Below are 21,760 nucleotides of genomic sequence, written 5' to 3' on the forward strand. Positions count from 1 at the left end.
GCTATTAATATTATGATGTTAAGCATAAAGGCTGCCAAGCACTACTGAATTATCTGTTTTCTATTGCCTTGTTCTAAACTTCATACCATTAACCAGCCAGAGTTCTGCAAATTGACCACACTGGAAAGAAGCAGTCCCAGCTCCTCTTCAGCTTTTAATAGGGTGGCTTGGTTGGTGGGGTTTTGAGGACAACAGAAGGTAAAAAGGGCAGCGTAAGTTTTGATGTGGATCTGTTCCCTGGTCTAACTCACCACATGATAGCACAAGCAACTGCACCACTTTCACAAGAGAGGCTGATGCAAGGGCCAGACTGAACTGCAGTGAACACAGGGAGGACACATCTGCTTCTCCTGGCTTCAGGTGATCATTCAACTATGACCTTTTACTCCAGATATGGAAGTCTCTGTAGGACCAGCTGAAGACTGATTCATTATCAGTCATAACAATTGCCTATCCACTCCTTTGTACCTCTCTGTAGATAGGTATTTATGCTTACATGAATATGAAGTGGGATCAAAAATGCTACTAAGTAGAAACAGAAGCAGCTGGTGTTCATCACAGCAGGGTGTGCATGCACGTGCACCCACTTTTAATTACTAGCACTCTTGCCATTCCTCCCACTCCAAAGAAACTTCCAAATATTTAAAGAATGTTAACTTTTATAAAGGCTGGAACAAATCACGTGACCTGTCAAAATCTAGAAATGCTCCGGGACAGTGGGGGCTGTTGAAAACTAAGTGGCCTTCTCAAACAATTCTGGAAAGTTTGGCTTCAACAGCAAGAAGCCTGACACCAAGTGTTCACCCACCTTCAGTCGCTGGTCTCATGTTTCAAGGATTCTTCAGCATCGGCCAAGCCATCTAATGTTGCAAAACGATGGGTGTTTATGACAGTGCTTAGCATTTTAAGAGAACCATGTAACACCCCATACGTTGTGGGTCTCAGCTAATAAGTTTTCGTATCAGCTAACAGCTGAGAATAAAAAGTCAAATAAGGGCCGTTTTCGGAACCTGTGGGGGTTTTTTTGACAGCTTTAGCGTAATGTCTCTTGGCCTGTGGAAGTATGACTTTCCCGCTTCGAGGCAACTCCTACTCACACAGTCCAACTACTACTTAAACGCTGTTGCTACAAAAACAAATTCCTACACGTTAATTCCTTTCCCTCTTAGCCTAATGATATTCTGCACAACACATCTCACCCGCCTCTCGACTTCTCCCTCTGCGCTTGTTTATGCAAACAAACTTTCCGTGTCTCCCATTCCCCGCAGCCCGGGGAGGCGGAGGCAGCCCCGGTTCCCGCAGCCCCTCTCTTGGGGCCGGGCCCGCCCCGGCGGCGGCAGCGCTGGGGCCGCAGCCCCTCACGAGCACTCGGTGCACAGCACGGTGACGGCCGGCGCCGCCAGGCGCAGGCGCGGGCGGGCCGCAGCCGCCGCCATGTCGTGAGCGGAAGCCGAGCCGAGCCGGGCCGGGGGAGGGCGGTAGGGCGGCCCCGCCCGGCAGCGGGGAGGGCGCGGGGGAGGGAGGGGCGCACCGCGGCGGCGGCAGCGGGCAGCAGTCGCCGCCGGAGCCGCCGCTGGAGCCAGCCGGGCTGTCCCGCGCCCTCCGCAGCGCTCGCTACCTGCCTGGCTGCCCCCGCCGGGGAGCGGGAACGCGGGGGCTGTGGGAGCCGGGCGGGGAAGATGCCCCTGGCGCAGTTGGCGGACCCTTGGCAGAAGATGGCTGTGGAGAGCGCGGCCGAGAGCAGCACCGAGGTACGGGGCGGGAGGAGGGGTGCTGCGGGGAAAGTTTTGAGGAGAGGACGGGACCGGGACTCCCGGTGCCGCCGTCGCTCAGGGGATGGGCAGAGTTTCCCCCCGCGAGGTTTCGGGGCGGGCACCGGGCGGGGGCCGGGCGGCAGCGGCCCGCTGAGGGGGCGCGGCGAGTGCCGGCCCCTGCATGCCGCTTCCTCTCCGGGGCACTGACTCACGGCCGGCACCGGCCGGGACTCCCCCGCCCGCGCCGGGCTCGGGGCGTGTTTCCCGGGACCGGGCTGCTCCCGGCGCGCTCCCTCCCCTTCCGCCCCGTTCCCGGGAGGGAGTAACCTGCCTCCGCGGCGGCTGCCGGCTCGGGCGCTTTTGTTCCAGTGCGGTGTCTGGTTACTGTCACGGCGAGTTTCCCTTCCCAGGGCGGCCCCGCCGCCTCCGCCGGCGCGGCTCGGGGTGGGCAGGAGGGCCAGGCCTGCCCTCGCCTTGCCCGGTGCCCTCGCTTTGCCGCCGCTCCCCGTGCGGGTCCCCGCCCGGTGCTGCTGCTTCCTTATCTCGGCAGGATGGGGTTGCCGGCAGTTTCGCAAGCGTTTGGGAAACCACAGGGACGTGAAGGGTGGTGAAGCATGGGTGAAGCTTTGTGCTCGGCGGCGTTGCCGGGAACATCCCCGGGGTGCCGCGCAGTGTGGGTTTCCCGCTGTGGTAGCGGGGAGTGCGTGTTGTGCCTGCCCTTGTTACGCAGGACGCGTGTTTGCTTTCCTAGGCTGGGGTAATGAGAGCTGCTGGAAATTAGAGTTATTTGCGACTGAGACCATAGAAGCTTTCAGCTATTTTAATTTTTTTCCTACTAATGTTGGTTTGGATCTATGTAAACTCTGCACCTACACAGTCAGTTGTGCTGGCTCCGTGAGTCCCTAGTAGTCCACAGTGCGTGTGCTACTTTGTGACCAGACTTCATCTGAAAAGAAAAAGCTGCTTCTGACAGTGCAGCTTCGACCTGAATCGGCTCCAGCTGATACAAAGCCAGACTGCTTCAAGTGATGCTGATGTGGAACGGTGTGGACCCAGGCCAGCTCACAACAATTAGTTGCAAGGTTAGGACTCGCTCCTTTGTGAGAGGAGCAAAGAGAGACCAATGCAGAGTTTCTGCAGTATCAGGATTTGTCCTTTTGATCTTTGTCTTGTCATCCTTCTGTTGAAAGTCACTGTATCTCAAGGAGTCAGAAGAACCTACAGTTCAATTTGACAGGCAGATCTATCTTTTAAATTCCTGCCGGGTGCTGTAGTTACTTTGAAATTCTTGCTAGTTATTCACTGACTTGTGGAGTAGTGGTCTTAGATGATTGTAAATTGGGAAAATCTACAATAGTACTGTGATGCTTGAGGGTGGGGCAGAAGGTGGTAGGGGAAGACACTTAGATTAATCATTTAGAGACAAGAACTTAGCTGTTGCTTTAGTTTTTGATGCTCACTGCATGCAGTCTAACTTCAATAACAGTATATATGCTGGATAGGTAGAAAAATAGAGTACATTATTTAAAACGTGTACATGCATGATTATACTTTGTTACTTGTAGCATATTTCAGACATCATTTGTTTTTAAATTGCTGTCATAAACTTCTTGAAACAAGTGTATTTTATCACTTCCTAAGAAATAATTAAACTTTTATATTGACATGAGTCTACAGTAGTTTATCACCAAAAAATTTCTAGGACCACTAATAAAACATGAAACAGCATGAACTGACAGGTTTGTACTCCAAGGCCCTAGTCTAGAATAAATAGTTCTTGAAAAGACCAGGCTGCACCTGCAACAGCTTCTCAGATGACACTCAAAAGGAAAAAGTTACTTAGAAAGGTTGCTTAAGTGAAATGACTATTTAAGAAAAGATATTTTAGTGAAAATAGATAAATTTAATTCAAATGCATAGACAAGCGACCTAAATACATAACTTAGATTTTTGATTTGCATGAGTTGTGTTTATCTGTAGCATAGCAATATCCTAATTACAGACCCTATTCTGCAAGAGTATCCTTGGGCAAAAGTATTCTTACATTTGCCTGAAACTCATTGTGATTTCAGTCATAGTTTGGTACTAATAATGTGTTTAGCTGTTACTCTGAGTAGAGCATTTCCGCTAACCTCTCAGATTTGCTGACGCAGTTCTTGTAACACTGTATTATCTGCATATGGAATTACAAATTTTTGAGCTCTAAAACTCAGCTCAGACACTTTCCTTGTCTTAACAACTCATGGAGTTTTTAATTTACTTAATTTTTTGTTTATTTCCCGGTGCAGTCCTGTAGTTATAGTGGTACCACCAAGGGGATGATACTCTGTGATGGGTGGGCAAATTTAGGAGGAGGACTAGAATACCTGTAGTATTCTAGAAAGCTTTACTTTGGAAGTGTAGTTAACCACAAACCGCTGCTGTAACTTAGGTGTGCAGAACAGCAGAATGTAGTCTTTCTCAAAAAATAATGCAGACAATTTTTTTTAGATAAAATGTGGCTTTATAGTTTTCAAAAATAATTTCCAGGACTTCTGTTTCTACAAGTGCAAATAGGTCAGTGATCCACATTGCATCTCTGACAGCTTTTTCAATGTGTAAATTTGTTACACTATTTTTAAAATATTTTGCCTGTATAATATAATGTGTAGTTTCATGTTGTAAATCACAGCACCTTTAAAGCCTGTGGAATGATGCTGTCTCTTATTGACTCAGCGTCTACTCAGGATTCATAACAAGCATTGGTTTCTTTTTCATGGTGAGAATATGCCTGTTATTTCAAGTCATCTGCTTTCGAGCAAATTAAGTATTGATTACTTGAGTTTGCATTTGAATAACTAGCCTGATCCTTTGATCTGTACTCCCTGCTATGCATATTGATATCAACTGGAGGAGAATGAATACAGTTATGGCAGCCAAATTTTGGACACCAGTATGTTGAAAGAAATGGCCATCATAAGGAGATGCGATGCCATTTGCTAGACTTTCTGGGAAGCATTTGTGACAGCTATCTTTGGGAGTTTTAATTTAGATGCTCCAAGTTGGTTGTGGGAAAAGTTCATTTTTTTTTTTTTTACACTGCTCTTGACAGGGTTTATGGTCACTTGTTCAGATGTTTAAACAGATTGTATGAATCTTGCTTCTCAAATTCCTCTGTATTATATTCTGTATCTAGGATTATTTGAAGTTTGCATGAGACAAGGGGTGCTAGCATTAAACAGTCATGCTGATACTTTAAAGAAACTGGTATAATGTAAATTTTGCTTTGTAATTTCATTCTGATGTCAGTGTGGCATTCTCTATGTCAATATATATTTCTGGCCTGGAAGCTGAAATTTATCTGATGTCTTGCCACCTGTAGCCTTGAGCCTGTGGTTGTGATTGTCTCTTCACATTCTGTACTAGTCTGTGTAATCAGTGTTGTACTTGTCCTCCACAGGAGCAAAGGCAATACGAACAGTCATTTCTGGTATAGCCAACACAGGTGAATAGTTAAAGCCGAAGTGGAATCACCTAAATGGGCTGGTCTGTGGGGATGTTGGAGACCATGCGTTGTGTCTCCATTATAGACAGAATTCTGTGCAGCACTCAGCTGTCACTTCTCATGCGTAACTGCTGTCAGCACAGTGCATTCTGAAGTCTGTTTTTCACTCATTTGTGGGGTGACGTTTTCTTATACTGAGTAAAATATGGAAATTGGAAATTTAATTCTCATCTAAATAAGTAGTATACCCTATATTCCACAAACTGCTGTGATAGCAAGATAACAGATCTTATATATATGTACATACTGTCTTGAGAAACACATAATCTGCATGAAAAGTGTTTTGGTTGCATGGAGGGGGTGTTCAGAGTTTTCATATCCTTATTGGTACCATTTTACCTGCTTTGTTTTTTGATTAACACAATCCCAGTCCTTGACATAGTAATGATGTCCTGTGGTCAGCTGAGTGGGGGAGGAGAAGGCAGAAGGTTTACTCTGTTGAATTCAGTACCTTCATATACTACTGTGAGCTCTCTGCATCTCTTGGTTTGCTCGAGAAGGTGTTGAGTTTAACTTCTTTGAATGGTTCTGTTGGTTTTCTTATGACATCAGCAGTTCTTGTTTTGTTTGTTGTAGTGTAGGCAATATTTCTTGCTCCAGTTGGGGCATGTAACACAAAGTAGACGTAAGCAGATTGACACATTTAAAGGCATGTCTATTGTCTTTGAATTGACTGTGGTCTGTCACACTGACTGTAGTAGTTTGTCGTTTGAAATGCTTGACTTAGTCACAGTGATACATAGACTGAGGTGGGTGTTTAATTACATCTGCATATCAAAAATATCAGCTTTGTGTGTTGACTGATATTGGCAGATCTACCAGCTTTAAGGCCTCATTCAAGATACTGGTTTGGAGTTGTGTTTTTTTCTGTGGCACTTGGTTGGAAGAGGTGTTTTGGTTTGGGTTTGGTGTTTGTTTTTGTTTGTTTGGGTTCTTTTTTTCACCAGATATAAATCATAGCCATATTCCAATAGTGAAACTTTTAACCAGTTTTTCAGGCCAGAGAAAATTCATGTAATTTTTTTTTTTTTATCTTGGTGACTTCCAAGAGGAAAAGAATTTAATCAATAAAACTAGAAAAAGTTAGAATCTCTTCAGGGGATTTTTAAGTTTGCGTGAAGTGGTTGAGTAGTATAGTTGCTGTGCTAGATGCTTGCATATGTGATACTGTGCTACTTATTCTCTCCTTATTCCCTGAAATAAGATTAAATGCCTCACCTATTGGAAATAGAGGGGAGAAAAAATCCTATGTAGCAGATGGGAAAATGAGGCTCAACAGCTTAGTGGCTCCATCTAGCATCATTCGTGGAGTCTGTTGTAGAACTAGACAAACTCTGCTTTCCAGGGACCTACTCCAGTGACTTGACCACAAAGTTACTGCTAGTTCTTTCCTATCAGTAAGAGTTACCATATGTTGCCTTTGATGCAAGAAGCCCCTGTGGTATGCTTAGTGCTCCAGTAAACTATTTTTGGAGGAAACGTGCTACCATTTTTAAATTATTAATTTATTTATTCAGTGAAGCCATTCAATTGTGTATAAGCAAGTATGTATCTTAAAAATACATTATTATTGTCTAGGTCTGTTTCCTGACAGTTTCTAAGTTTAAATTAAAGTAAGTATTAAAAAAAACCCCAAACTTAAATAATTTAATCCAAGCATTAATTTATTGTAACATGCTTAGCTATACGCAGATGATGCGAAGAAATGATATTTTGTGATTTTAAATGTCCAACAATACATAGCTCTGAAAAATAAAACCCTCTGTCCTGCAAATTCAAAAGGTGGTGGCTTTAGGATGTAAACATTATTTGAATTATTTCTTGCATGACATGTTTGCCAAAATTAGTCATTGTTAGACTTACATGTGAAACAATGCTTTTAGCTTCATCGGGAGTCTTTCTCCTCCTGTCTTCCTGTAGCTGACTTTTGTTATACAGTCACCTCAGAAATCCTCAATTTTAGAAAATAGGGAAGTTGCTCCACAGCTTATTCTCTATTCTTAGCAAATTGTATCAAACTAATTCATGAAATAAGTGTAAAGAGTAATGCTTTAGTTGACTGCAGTATTAAATTTCAGCCTTTGTAATTTGTCATACATCCTGGGAAACCAACTCACATCTGAAAACCCCTGTGTGCAACACAGGGAATTGCAGTGCACAGCCTTGCTGTGCCTGTTGGCTGCCCCTGCTCATGGGGGAAGGGCCTGGCACATCCTGCCTGTCTGTGCCCAGTCCTTTGGCAGGAACCCAGGAAGGCGCAGAGCATTTCCATGGGCCTGGCACTGCAGGAGGTAGGGAATGTGAGGTGCACCTGCCTTCTCTTGCAAATGCAGGCTTAGTAATAAGATTTGTACACTAGCAGGTGCCTCTTAAGATTTTGTGCAAGCAGAAGGAATTTCTATTTTCATGTGTGCAGCAGTGGTTGGATATATTGAGGTAGGTGATTTCTAATGTGTATTTCTTCTTCCTCTTTGGAGGAGAATAGAGATTAGATGCTGTGAGTTTTTTGGGTTTGTTTTACTAAGGCTGCTGAATTGATGTGTTAAGTGTCATAATTTACCCACCCATCCACTTGTGCAAGCAGGAGACTAAATGAGACTTTCACTTCCCTGTCTTTTTCTTATTTTCTTGTTTTGTTTGGTTGGTTGGTTTTTGTTCATGATTTGGAGCTGGTTTTAGCTACATAGAGTGGATGTCCAACACAAAGATTTTAAAACATAAGTACATAAGTATATGTACAGCCTCTTGAATAATGTTGTGGCACTTGTTTGACTTCAAGATGAGTTAATTCAGAGAAATTTGCTGAGAGCTGCAAGCCTTTTTACTAGTTTTTTCTAACCTGACTTGGCACAGTGCTGGACAAATGCCATCCAAGGAAAGAATTGCAGTGCAGGAAAGGGGACTGCTTTTCTGTATTATTAAACTATGCTCTTGAGTCGTACTAGATAGGAAGAAGGTGGCAAAGTAGAGAGGGTTTACAAAATCACATAGTTAAAGTTGCCCAAGTATCCTAATTCAAAGAAGTTTGGCTTTGTACCTAAATGATCTGCATGTTAATGGCTTTTATCTGAGGTTTTCTATGGAGAGGCAAGTTTCAACATCCTGTTGTATTTCTTTTAATACTCAGCAAAGGAATAAGTCAATCGCCTTAGACAATAAAATTGATAATAAATTATGTGGAATTCATGGTACTTGAGTTAACAAAGTTTTATATAAAAAAATACTTGTGTGAATTTTCTTTTTTTTTTTTTTTTTAATAAGGAGTTTTAATACTTGCATGTACTATTTCTAACAGTATATGCAAAATGTTTTGGGTGAGTGCTGTAAGAGAACAGCTAAAGAAGTCTAAGATGATGGCTCACTTCTGCTATTTACATCTAGTAAATTTTAATCAGGTCAGGATTTAGGTAAGTGCTTTGGATCTGTGTGGCTTCACAGCTCAGAAGTTAGGGCACAAGTCATTAATTCAGATCCTATTAAAGCCTTATATTTTATTTAAGCACTGGAATAGATTGTGAAAACTCCTGAAGATTTAAGAAGGGCTTAGACATAAATGTCTTGTGAGCAGCATTGTAGGACTAGCTGATCATGCTTTGGTGTATGGAGATAGATTGGATGACCTCTTAAGGTCCTCTCAGTCTATTTTCAACTATTTTTTTGCAGACCTACAAATTTTTTCTCAGGGTAGCTCATTGCTGCTTAGAATAGCAAGTTTGAGTGTGCATAGTTCGAAAGGTTTTTACCCAATGTGGCTCCACACAGCGCCTTGTGTTGCTAACAGCAAATCTATTACGAGTGTTTCAGTGGGAAAACTGCATTCTGTGCTGCTTTGAAACAAGCCAGAAGCATTGTTACAGCTTTTCTCCATCCAAGGACCTCACGATTCTTGGGCTTTGTCAGTTGAGAGTCCCTTGAAAACACCAGAGAGAAAGAGCTCAGGTATATATATGCCCAGTGTTTTAATGACTAAATAATAATACTGGAAGTTCTCATGTGTTAAAATCCTACAGCTGTATTTAGAAGTTGTTGGGTACGTCTGGAAGTTTTGGGAGTTGAAAACTAGGAGTTACCTGACAGAAGCTTCATCACCTACGTTACTCATTGGCATGTTAAAACTTCTACCTAAGAATTTGTAAAGGGTCTGATTCAGACATCTTATCTTTTTTGCTTATTTGTGTACTCAAAGCATCATTCTGCATTGATATACAGTTTAATTCTTGATTTAACTCGTTAATTCTTGATTAATTTCTAAGTCTATGAATATAACATTTTTTATCTTTACTGAGTTTTGTGGTTCTGCCACAAGGCATCAGTTACATGGAAAAGCCAATAGTTGCCAAGTATACTGAACTCTGCTAATAGTGTAAGGACTGCTTAGTAGTTTACATGCTCAATTCCAATATTAATAATTAGGAAATGTTGAGTTTAATGGCAGAAGAACTATTCCAAAAGATGCAACTGGTATTGGTTTCATAAGGGGTTTTAAAATAGCTGACAAACATAGTTGGGGAAAAAAGTTAAAATATTTGCCAGAAAGAGTACTTAAACATCCAGAAATAGTCTAACAATAGTCTAAGTGCAAAGGAGAGATATTATGGAGGTGAAAGAAGATATTTGATTGTGTCTAATATCGAAGAAGCTTTGGGAACAAACTTACACCCTTCAGAAAAAAAAAAATCCTTTTAGACTGTATAAAAGAAGTGTTTAGCAAGGTAGGTCCAAATCAGTGGAACTTTGACTTGCAAACAGTGTAGGAATGGAGATACTAAACTAAATCTAAAAGCTTCAAGTATATACTATCTATGATATTATTGATGAAACTAATCGGAAAACAGGAAAAATTAGTACAATAGGAAATATAATGATTTTCCCACTTAGTATTCCAATTAATATGGTTTAGATACATGTAAAAAACACTATGTAATAAGAATGATGGTTACCTAACATTATTATTAAAACAAGATATCCTGCCCCAGATTGCTAAATTCTAATTGTATTTATGGATGGTAGGTGCTGTATTTTGCATACAAAATTACCCATCTGGATCCAGTGCTAATCAGAAGGATAGATGGGAAAAGCATGAGGTTTATTGTGCAGGTGAGTTTTGCCAGACTTCTGAGATGAATTGGATCTCTTGCAGTAAGTGTTTGCATCATAATTTTTTTAAAAATGGCATTATGACTTGCAGATCAATATATAACTGTAGTATGTAAAGTGCAGGATATTCACTGCTTCAAAGGAAGTGGTTAATTGATTGTGGGGGGGATGTGGGCTACATTTCTTGGTGTACTTCTTTCTTACAAAGGGTTTGGTATGACTGTTTTCTAGATGCCAGTACCTTAACATATGACGCTACTTGTGACCTTGTCGTCCCTGCAGTGGTTTTTATGGGCGTGCATTACTGGTCAAGAATTGAAATAATCTGAATTTTAAAAAAGCTTTCTTTAAACTGTCTTTCTGGCAGGAAAATCCTACGAGTTCTTATATCCTGAGAGTTCAGTGGGTTGAAACCTGCAATTTTTGATTGCTAGAAATATTGATGATTGGTTGACTTTTGTGTCAGAGGTTCTGTCAGATCATATGGGGGGGGCATTCATGTACCAGCTGCCTAATAAAGATTCCCTGATGTCTGTCTGCTTTATGCCTAGTAGAGAACCTGGAGGATCTCTTTGTGTTCCTGTCCATGTGCCTTCAGGAAAACTGCTGGAACCCAGCTGTGTTTAGATATTGATTTCTACTAATTTAATGAGATAGGTCAACAAGTTTAAAAGCTTTGGGGAATCAAATTTGGACCTAAATTAACTTGACTTTTTCCACTGGAAAACACAACAGGAAGTTGAATCAGAGTGGACTGGAAGACTGTTTTGTAGGTTGCCTTTATAAGGGATGTGCACCCTCCTTTCCCTGGCATAAATTGATTGCTGATGTGGTCAGGTGTAAGTAGAAATTTTCTGTGGATCTTTTCTGTTATTTTTCTTACATTTCTCTTGTGTTGCCATCTGAAATATGTTTTACTTTTGGAACCAGAGTACTGGGAATAGCCAGATCTTGGATCAACTCTGCTTACTTAGTTGCCCTGCTGTGGGAGGAGAGCAGCTGAAGAATAATCAAGGTCTAGAGTCTCTGTCTTTTGAATTAGACTAATCTGAGAATGTGACAGATACATACTCAGCCTTCTCTTAGTCTGTGTTCATCAGACTATTGTATCTTCTCCCAGTCTGTTATGTCATCGAGGCATGCCCTTAGTGCTAGTTAAAAACTAGAGGGAGGCTATTCCCAGCAAAACAAAACTTATTTTATTTGCTCACCTCTTAAGCATGCTGCTGACCTCCTCACTCCACAGTGGTTTCAGTAGTGCCATTTCCAACAGGAACCCTTGGGCTTTATGTTTTAGCTCTTAAGAAAGTCAGTGCACTTTTCAGCCTTTCCGAATACACAGCTGCTTTCCATTTAATGGTATCATATACCAGCAAACCATAAATCATATATACATCTTCTTCTTTACCTTACATGGCTCAGACTGTTCTGAGGAAAACTGGTTCTACCATCCAGTGATTCCCCTAGCATAATCATTGCTTGGGTATACCTGGTTAAAAAGATCTTGCTAATCCAGTGCTCTGGCTCAGACATGACTGCATGGTGGTCATGCTGATTCCTTGAGTTTGTTCCTAGTTCCAGTGAGTGTGTTTTGAATGCATTGCTTGAATTCAACTGAAATGTAACTGTAAGGAGTGCAGGATTAAACAGGAAAACCAGACTGTGCAGAACACTTTATTTGTTTTGCAGAAGTTTGCTGTGGTTTTTCTGGTTGACTGTTGAAAAAGTCGGTGAGGTTGAAGATTAGAGCGTTTTTAAAAACAGAGGTTGATCTCCCCTTTTTGTCTTTGAAGGGAGGCTTGTCTGAAGTTTCTGAGAGCGGGTTTCACTTCCAACTAGTTTCAGTTGTCTTAAAATAGGTAAATGTGAAAACTTAAAGCTTTTTGTGTGGTAAATTCTTATTTAACCTGCAGTTAATGTACATTATTATTTAGCAGAATGACTGTTGTAGCAGGAATCACTGTTTCTGAAAATCTGCGTGTAGAGTGGAGTCTGTTTAGAGCACATGGTTTTGATATACAAATTGCCCTATTTTAGGCCCCAGAGTTTAGCCATTGTTGTTGTTAGGACACTATAAACTCGTTCTTTTCAGCTAAAGTCAATTATTTTATTTGTTCTACTGATTTATTTTCTTTTTTTTTTTTTCTTCCAGTTGACAGGATACAAAGGAAGCTATCTTGGAGCATGAACAGTGTAGAGATCTGTAGCTAGCTAAAATACAAATGTTAATTTATGTACTAAATTTGAGAAAAGGGAAAGTATGTGACTTGTGGCCGTGATGGTAATGATAGATGTATACACAATATGTTTCCCTGCAAACAAGCTTTATTAAAAACACTCATTTCTGTTACTTAGCTAAGCTGGTATTTTTCTGGTCTTCCATTTGATCATCTCAACTTTTTATGTATCTTAAGGAAGGATAGTACAATACAATATTCACTGCCTGTACACTGTAAGTAAAAGATACTACAATGTGGGGAATGTGGGCCTTTTGGAGAATCATCAAATTACCCTTAGCTGTACAGATAGGTTGTATTGACTGCCCTTAACTGAGACAGCTTTTAAAGATTGTATTCACTGCTGTAGTAACATATAGCACGTGACACTGATTTCTTATTAGTCCTCCATCATGGAATGATGACTTTTAGAGTAGACCAGAGTTGTGCTAGAAATCTCTAGTATCTTCCTGATGCCAGGAAAGATGAGAAAATAGCACTACTACCATTCCAGATGTCTGCAGTAGAAAGACAATCAGCAAGCCCAGCCTTCTTCCCCTGCCTACCATCTAAACAAAACAACCAAAAAAAACCCTAAAGAAACACCCCCTCAAAAAAACCCAACCCACCTGTGTCATATTTGGGAAATCCATAATTCCTATAACTTAGCTTTTTCCAGCTGCATCTTCTAGCAAAAATAAAAAAGCTCAGGAGAAAAGTTGCTAGAGAGCTCGTAATCATCTGGTTGAGCATTGTATGCTTGCAATATTTGAAAATTAGAATTCATAAGTGGTTAGGATTTAATGTGTCATATATGAAAGACTCTCCTCCAGCCATATGCAAACTAGAAGACTATATTAATCAGAAGTTGTTATAGAAGAATGCTGGGAAGGTTCTCAAGAAGTCTGCTGAAAAACTGAGTAGTGGGAAGGAAGGCGTAGAGTGGAGCTAAAATCTCTGAATTTCTGAGCAGCTTTTATTAACTTTCTAGCATCTAGAAGATAACTATCTATACATGCATGTAACTATTAAGTAAATTAGGATTTGAAAAAATAAATTAATTAGATTTTGGGTTCTCTAGGAAAGCAATAGACAAATGAACTTAAATTCTGTCTGCAGTGATAATGGAAAATGGTAACCATTTTTAATAGTTTTTCCTTTGTTTCTAAAATGATACAGAATTGCTGTTAAACTTTAGGAGAAAAGTAATAATTAATGCCCAAGGTGATGCCCTGTACCATAACTTAGAAAATACATATTTTTCCTTACAGCTTGCTATTGATCATGTTTGTTGTGTAAGCAAAGTCATTCAAAGTCTTTCAGGGAAAAATATCTCTTAGAAATTCTCCAAGTATAGTATCACTGTCAAGAAAAAGAAATCCTTTGTTTGCCAACTAGGTATTTAAGATTTTCTAAAAAATCTTTATGGCTAAATTTCAAATTCAAAAGCCTTTTTCTGTATGGTTTGTTAAAATGGCCCTTGGGAAAGTACAGAAAGTAGTAAATGCTGTAAAATTAATAGTAGAATTAGAATTGCATTCAGTGTTTTTTCTAAATCCATACTGTAGTTACAAATTATCCTTAAAGTGGAATAAGGGCTGAGCTGCTTTGTAAGGTCATGTTCTTAGAAAGAACCTGCTTATCTGTTCTTTTTTTATGGCTTCTTGCTGTTCAGTCTTCATCAGGTTTGGCTGTTTTGCAGAATGGAAAATAATGTCTAGCTGTGTAGTAGTGAGGCTGCAAATGCCAGATTGTTTTATAGATTTCTTACTGTGACTTCATTCAGGTTGAGAATACATGAGGATCAAAGCAACAGTGGCATTACGTGCCAGCAATATGGAGTTTTCAGTGTTTACTTTCAATTACCCGCTTTTGTAGAATATGGAGAAGAGAGTACAGTAACATGCTATGATAGCCTATCTCCAATATATTTATTTCTGTACTTGGATTCAGTATTTATTTTCACTTTGTCTTTTTTACAGAATGGACAGCAAATTGTGGATGAACCCATGGGAGAAGATGATATCAACCCACAAACTGTGAGTAAAAGATGGTTGTAATAAAGATAGTACAATATTGGAGCACACTGACATCGCTTAATTCATAGGTGTTTGCCACTAGCATTTTGTTGATTAGGTTTTCTGAACATGGAGTGCACTCTAGGATCTTAGTATTTTTGAAAGGGGTTTTTTCTCACTGGCTCTGGTCTAGCTTGGTATCCTACTGTTCTCAAAACTCATTCCTCAGCTTTTAATAGTGTTTCAGGGAAGGTCAAGGGGTGAGGAACAGCTGTGAAAGTGTTTCCGTTGTGCTTGTTATTGAAAGGCCTTCATCGAAGGAATTCTTAAGCTAGGCTTCTTAAAAACAGAGATTGTTACTAAAGAGCAGATCAATGAACCTTCCTGACTGTGATAATTTTTAAGGTTCCTTGTCTTCATGTCAAACTTGCAGTTTACAAAATTTCTTATTGTGAAAATACCACTGAGTTCAGTTTTCTTGTTGCAGTGCCTGTGAGTTTTGTCAAACGTGAAGTTTACCTGTAGTTCTGTGTTAGAGAATACTATCTGAATGTTAAGTCTGGTGATAAATGGCTTTACCAATAAAAACAATTTTTGAAACTCTGTATTTGGTTGGAGTTCAGGGTTCATATGCTGGTATTGCATATTGTGCAGACTTTAGGTTGTGAGTAGATGGTCAAAGCTGTTTCCATCTATACAGCATGGATATAATTGCAACACCAAAGCAGTTTCTCTCTCTGCTGAAATTGTGCACAGAGACAGTTGAGATAAGTTGCTTTTTCCATGTTTGTCTTCAAATGTACCTGTAATAGATGTAGCTCTTAAGCTGACATGAAAACTGGGTGATTGCAAGCCTGCACTGTGTAGCTACTCTTGGTTCCTCCTCATAGCATCAAGGTTCTGCTGTATTTAACACAAGATGAAGAAACAAGGCAGCTGCTGACAGATGACTGAAGCAGTGCAGTGTTGAAGAGTAAGAAAAGAACAGTATTTGTGTTTAGAAGGCAACACTAGGAGATTGTTCAAATATTGTACATAATACAGACTACAATCCTTACTTGAATTCTTGAAACTAGAACATATCTTTGGGAAAGTGTTGAGTTTTGTTTTGGTTTGTTAATTTATTTTGACTAGTGCCATTGCTTGATTGTTTCCTTATTTTGAGTCTGTAACTTATCTATTGTATTTGGTTTACAAGGCAAGATTTTTGGGGGGGGAAGGGGTAGGGGGTAGTGGGGGGTTGAACTCTGTGAGAAGAGTTCAGGGAGTTTGCACCACAAAGTGGGACAGAGCCAGATTCAACCAGCTCCAAAATGGGCCCAGCACTGGCCGAAGCTAAGCCCATCAACCATGTGGGTGGGGAGATCTGTGATAGCATGCTTTGGGTAAAAAATGCTGCGTTGTGTCTGTGAGGGTAAGGAGTTAAAAAGTGAGAGAAACAGCCCTGCAAGACGCTTAGATGAGTGAAGAAGGAGGGACAGGAGGTGCTTTGTGTGCCAGAGCAGAGACTCCCCTGCAGCCCTGGAGAAGACCATGGTAAGGCAGGCTGTCCCCTGCAGCCTCTTGGAGGATTACAGTGGAGAAGATCTCCACCCTGCAGGCTATGGAGGCCTCCACGCTGGAGCAGGTAGATGAGCCCTGAAGGGAGCTTGAGCCTGAGGAGACCCCATTCTGGAGTAGGCTGGTGGCAGGAACTGCAGCCCATGGAGAGAAGCCCACAGAGGAACAGGTTTTCTGGCAGGAACTGCAGCTCATGGGGGACTCAGGCTGGAGCAGTCTGTTCCTGAAGAACTGGACTCTATGGAAAGGATCTCTGCTGGAGCAGGGGAAAACTGAGGAAAAAGTAGCAGAAACAGTGTTAACAACTGACTGCAATTCCCATTCCACCTGTGCTTCTTGAGAGGGAGAAGGTAGAAGACTGAGGAATTAAGGAGTGAAATTCAGCCTGAGAAGAAGGGGAGGGTGGAAAAAAAGGTGGGTTTAGTTTCATCTTTTTCTCACTATCATAGCAACAGGTGAAATAAATTTTCCCTAAACTGGTACTCTTTGACCCATGGTGGTAACTGGTGAGTGCTGTCCCTCTTCTTAAGGCAGTGCATGAGATTTTCTTCCACATGTCCTGCTGAGGAGCGGGGATTGAGAGAGTGCCTGGGTGGGTGTCTTGCAGCCAGCTAAGGTTCATCCCTCAAAACTGTCAAACTTCTCCTTCAATATTTGATAACTACTGGATTGCTTACAAATGTTTCCATATGCTTCCTTTGGAAATTTCCAAACTGCTGCTTTTTTGGTGAGCAACTGATTTTAATACAGTATAACCATCAAAAAATTAAAATATTTCTCTAATATTCTTTCTGTCATGCTTGAGCTGCTTGGTTAAGATTGTTTTAGCTTTTTTCTCAGACCAGTATTTTAGGAATATATTTTGCATTTATTTCTAGGCTGTGGTGAGTAAAAGTTTGCCAATTGTGGTATAAATTAATGTAGGGATTTTTAAACAAGACGTTACTACTGCTGCTCAGTCAGTTATAGCTGGAAGCTAAGCAGTGCTGTTAGTCAGATGATAAAATACTACTTGAGCTGAGATGTGAGATTCTGTCAGTGCTTCATAATCTGTTTTGGTGCAAGATACAGACAATTTTAAATTACCACTGAAACTCATTTAAGTTCTGTTTAACTTTGCACTTAAAGGGTCTAGGGACACTTACACAGGTGCTGACAATTTATGAAATTTCTCAGATGTAACTGAGGGCAGCAGAATGCCTAGGGTGTGCTAGCATATCAGGAGAGAAGACAAAATACTTTGTAAGTGTGTAAAGTATGCAAGTTCAGGATAGGAAGTTGCCATACGTCTGTGGAGATAGAAGGTGAAAGCTTGAAATACTGCATCCTTTTGCTGTCTTAAGTGGTTGGATAGTATGCTGATAATGGAAACAAGATGGGAAGCTTAAAATAAATATTAAAAGTTAACACAGTTCTATGTACATAGGAGCTCTTCCTAGTATTCTGTGTACCAAAAGATAAATTGTTTCATTACACCTGTGTTCTTTTGGTCAAAAGTAAAGTTAATTAACAGGAGAGCCTGAGTTACATGTCTGTGATTCAAATTTAGTGGTTGTTTTAGGAAAAGCAGGAGCTATAAAGATACCCATTTCTAAGGAGTCCGAGATGCTGTATGGTTCAAAGTCTTGCTTCTTATTCAGTAGTCTGGTTTTATTGCAACAAGTATTCTGATTATATCTGACTTTACAGCTTGTTGTCAACATTTTTTTAATCTGATTTATCTCATAAATGACCTGGGCCAAGCAGGAAATAAATGTAAGAGCAGCTGGCTGAAGTTTAACCTAATGTGAAAGCTTAAGTGAGCATTACTGAAAGGGGAAGCTATTTAAAGCCTTTTATTTGCTACCTTTCTCACTCTTGTGCTGTCTGCTATTGCTTTTTGTACCTCAGTGTCCATAGAGATTGAGTAAATTAACTGAGCAAATTAATTGTTTTGGGCTGTTGCAATCATGCTGCATGCTTTATTGCTGGTTAAAGCTAACCAGAAACTGCAGCTAGTCTAGCAGGTGGCTTCCCATTTTGTGTATATGTGAAGAGCGTATTGTGCTGTGTTCTTTGTTGTTTTGTTATCTGGATTCTATTTAGCTGATAAAACACTTAGTGCAACTGATGTATTACCATTGTATTCTACTAGTTTAAGCCTAATTATTAAACATATGAAAAATATTAGGTTCCAAGAATTTGTAAAAACTTTTCTTTTCACTAGTACTTTGTAAGTTGCAGAAAAATTGTCTATTTCTTTTTGGTAACATGCAAGAACTAAAAGTTGGGGTTTTTTCAGTACAGGCAGAACTGGAACCTATTCAGACTCAAACCTGCGATGAACCCCTCTTCAATGCAGGTGGTGGGGTCACGTTCCTACCCTTGATTTCTTGTATGCTTTGGTAAAACTTTAAACAAGGCCCTACTTTTAAACAAGCAGAATTAAAGCATACATAGAACTAAAACTAAATTAAAACAAATCATATTAAAATGTGCTGATTTGGGCGATTAAAAAATTAAATCGCAGTAGCTGTCATCCTCTTACTGAAAATATATAGCTGAGGTAACAATGACTAGTCAGTGGGTAGTCAAAAGGTAGAGTAAGAAATGCTTGCAAAGAGAAGTCAGTAATTAAAAAGGTCTTTTTCATTTATTTTTTTCCTAGTAGAATTTAAATAACACATATTTGGAGTCAGGAGAGATGAAAATTAAGATCACTGTCTTCCCAATCAGTGTTTTTTTATTAAAAGAGTTTATAAGAAAAGTGTGATCTTAAAAAAGGATACATTGGAAAAATAATCTGAAGCATGTGGACAATACAGTCTCTTCCTTGAAGTACTGAATGTGACTGGTCAGTGCTGAGATTCTGTATTTTACATGCATATATACCATACAATTTACACTAAATCTACGGCACTGAGGTGGGGATGTCAAGATAAGGAGAGAGATATAATTCACCAGTTACAGCCATGGGCAAGGCCCCATCACTCAAGCAATAATGCTAAATCCAGAGTAATCTAGGGTAATCTCATTTGTTGTATCTTCATCTGTGAAAATAATGTAGGATGAGAATGTTATTCAGGAAAATTCAGGGAAGAAAAGCATATCTAAACTGACAGATTTTTAGGTTTTAAAATATTTCAGAGAGGATTAACTGATTTTTAGTTTTACCTCAATTTCTAATATTATGTACTTGCGAGAACGCAACGTTTCGGAAACTTTTGTTTGCCTTTTGGCAAGTTGAAGCACGATTTCAGGACTGCTCTAAACTTCTGCTTGATATTCCTGCTCAGGTGATCAGTAACAGTTTCCCTGTTTAAGAACAGTCATATGTTAACATGACAATGAATGCATTTCTGATGATTGTTTTGATATGTTTGTTTTGCTTTTGCTGAGATAACCTTCATGTTTCAATTTTCTGTGTGTGCATTTTTGTCAGGTTTTTTTATTCAAATTCTTGGCTCTGTGGTAGAGGTTTTAAGACATAGCTGTAATTTCTTAAACATTAGGGAAATGTTTGGATTCACAAGTGTTCATAGTCCACCAAGTTTTGGGTTTCTCATTATTTACAGACTAATACTTATTTTTAGCTGAAACAGCTACTTGTGTAGCTACTTGTAACAGCTTAGGTTACAAATACTAAACTTGTACTTGAAAGTATTCTATAATCTTACATTCCTTTTAGTGTATTCTACTAAATATACTTAGGTATATGTACTCATGTATTTAATTCTATTTTACAATCAAATAACTTGATTCTTGAACAAATAAGCTTCTCAGGCAAACCATTTACATCTGTAAAAATTAAATCCAGTTATTCCCTTCTCACTGCCTAGATTGTGCTTCATAAAAGGCAGAATACCTTTTTTTTTTTTTTTTTGTCTAATATAATGAAATTGGAAATTCAGTATCTTCCAGAGCACTCTACTGCAACTTGGATGAATTTTGTTAGCAACTTAGTGACATGGTGCATCTTACCTCTCCGAATGAACTTGTGGGTCCTTGTCTAAGTAAGAAGTTACAGCATCCTTGTAAACAGTTTAGGGCATTTGGCTGATTAACTCTTAGATATCAAACTAATATATAAAGTAGGCAAGCCCTGGAATACTTTTTTCCCCCAAGATGTTATCAGGTGTTGAAGAAAGGTTACAGCAAAGCTTTCACTGATGTGTTCTAATGGATTTTCTGAGTGACTTACTTTGTATTTGCTTAGGTGCAGGGTACTTTCTGCATCTTGGTCAGAAAATTTGAATAATTTGAGTGTGTAAGCAACGTTCAAAGTCAAGCTGCTTACTTGTTACATGGAGAGAAAACAGATGGTAGCTCTGCAAAGCCTGTAAACTAACAGATGGAAGCTGCCACACCCACTGTTTAATAGAATATTGCTGCTTTGGCTATACAAACATATTTATTATGAAGAAAAGTATATTATTCAGCTTATGAAAACTCAGGAAATTAGCTCTCTGTTCCTCAACTGTTGACCTTTGTCAAACAAGGGCTTTTCATTCCTTATGTGTGCTGCTTCTTTGTTTTTTCCAGATAATTGAAAGCAATCCGTACTACAGAGCCTTGCTTTTCTAGCACAGCAAAGACTTAATTTGCATTATTACACTTCTCGAACTGAGGGTATAGGAGATTGTCAGTCCGCCTAATGGACTCTACTTTGATTAAATGTTTCAGCACTCAATAAAACTCATGGATTCCCAAATATTCTGTACTGCTTTGAGAGTTCCTCAGCATTTTTCAGTTCTCCTGCTCTCTGTAGTGTCTGTGAGCCCCGTTCTCTTGAAAGTCTAGACAGCATTTCTCTTTATTTTTGTAAACTCAGAGCATCCAGTTTGAGCAATGAGAAGGGGAAGATGGGGGATGAACTCACTTTATATTTCTGTACTGGAGGAGGAGGAAATGCATTATGCAAGTGGAGTTCTGCAATTGACAGAACTGTGACTGACAGGCATACCACATTCCCGTTGTTTTGGAGATAGTTGTGTCTCCTGATAAACAAGTATAATACAAATCCTTATCAAAGATTTCAAGGTAAGGGGAGCAACTTGCTGGAGCAATTTGTTCTTGTTATGAGAGACTTCCCTGCTGGGGACTGCTGCCCTCTAACCTGTCTCCTTCGTATATGAAGGAATATTTAAAAGGGCAAGCTCTCCTCTGAGAGATTCTCAGAGTTGTGTAGCTTATATCTCAATGTTTCTGGTTGGCTGCTGGTGCTCTTTGGGAACCGTGCAGGCTGTGTTCTCCCAGAACACAAGAAATTTCTTCCACCTGCCACAGACCCATGCCAGTTATGGGAGAGCTATTGTTGTGAAGTAACCCTACTGACCCCTGAGCACTGTGCTTTGTACTTCACTGGGAGGTCACATAAAAGGTTTGGGAGAGCAGTAGTCAGTAATTGTACAAATGTTTCAGTTGAAATTCCTTATTCCTGTCACCCTTAGCATATACAGCAAATACAGTCTTACCTTCACTGCAGAAAGATAAGGAAATTGTTATTTACCCATGGTATCTTTTCATCTTTAAGGAACATTGTAGTTAGAGCAGCTCTTACTGTTTACTCTCCATTTCTGCCTTTAGCTCTTT

The 21,760-nt window shown here is 40.0% G+C and overlaps 1 protein-coding gene across 3 annotated transcripts in view; it reads left to right on the forward strand.

The window, feature by feature from the left end:
• Positions 1-1,524: 1,524 nt before the first annotated feature.
• The window catches only part of RPS6KA3 (ribosomal protein S6 kinase A3), a 76,370-nt gene continuing 56,134 nt past the window's right edge, over positions 1,525-21,760 (forward strand). For 2 of the 3 annotated variants that reach the window (XM_042036605.1, XM_042036616.1), the window contains exons 1-2: positions 1,525-1,751; positions 14,594-14,650. In XM_042036605.1, coding sequence (XP_041892539.1) covers positions 1,680-1,751; positions 14,594-14,650 — 129 coding nt within the window. In that variant the 5' untranslated portion in view covers positions 1,525-1,679. Of the gene's footprint in view, positions 1,752-2,360; positions 2,837-14,593; positions 14,651-21,760 lie in introns of those variants that run through there. The other variant, XM_042036586.1, reaches the window with a different exon arrangement.

The sequence above is a fragment of the Corvus kubaryi genome, unplaced genomic scaffold, assembly GCF_017639235.1.
Source record: "Corvus kubaryi isolate FWS band 111438036 unplaced genomic scaffold, C.kubaryi_AGA036_p1.0 133, whole genome shotgun sequence".
In the NCBI taxonomy this organism is placed as follows: domain Eukaryota; kingdom Metazoa; phylum Chordata; class Aves; order Passeriformes; family Corvidae; genus Corvus; species Corvus kubaryi.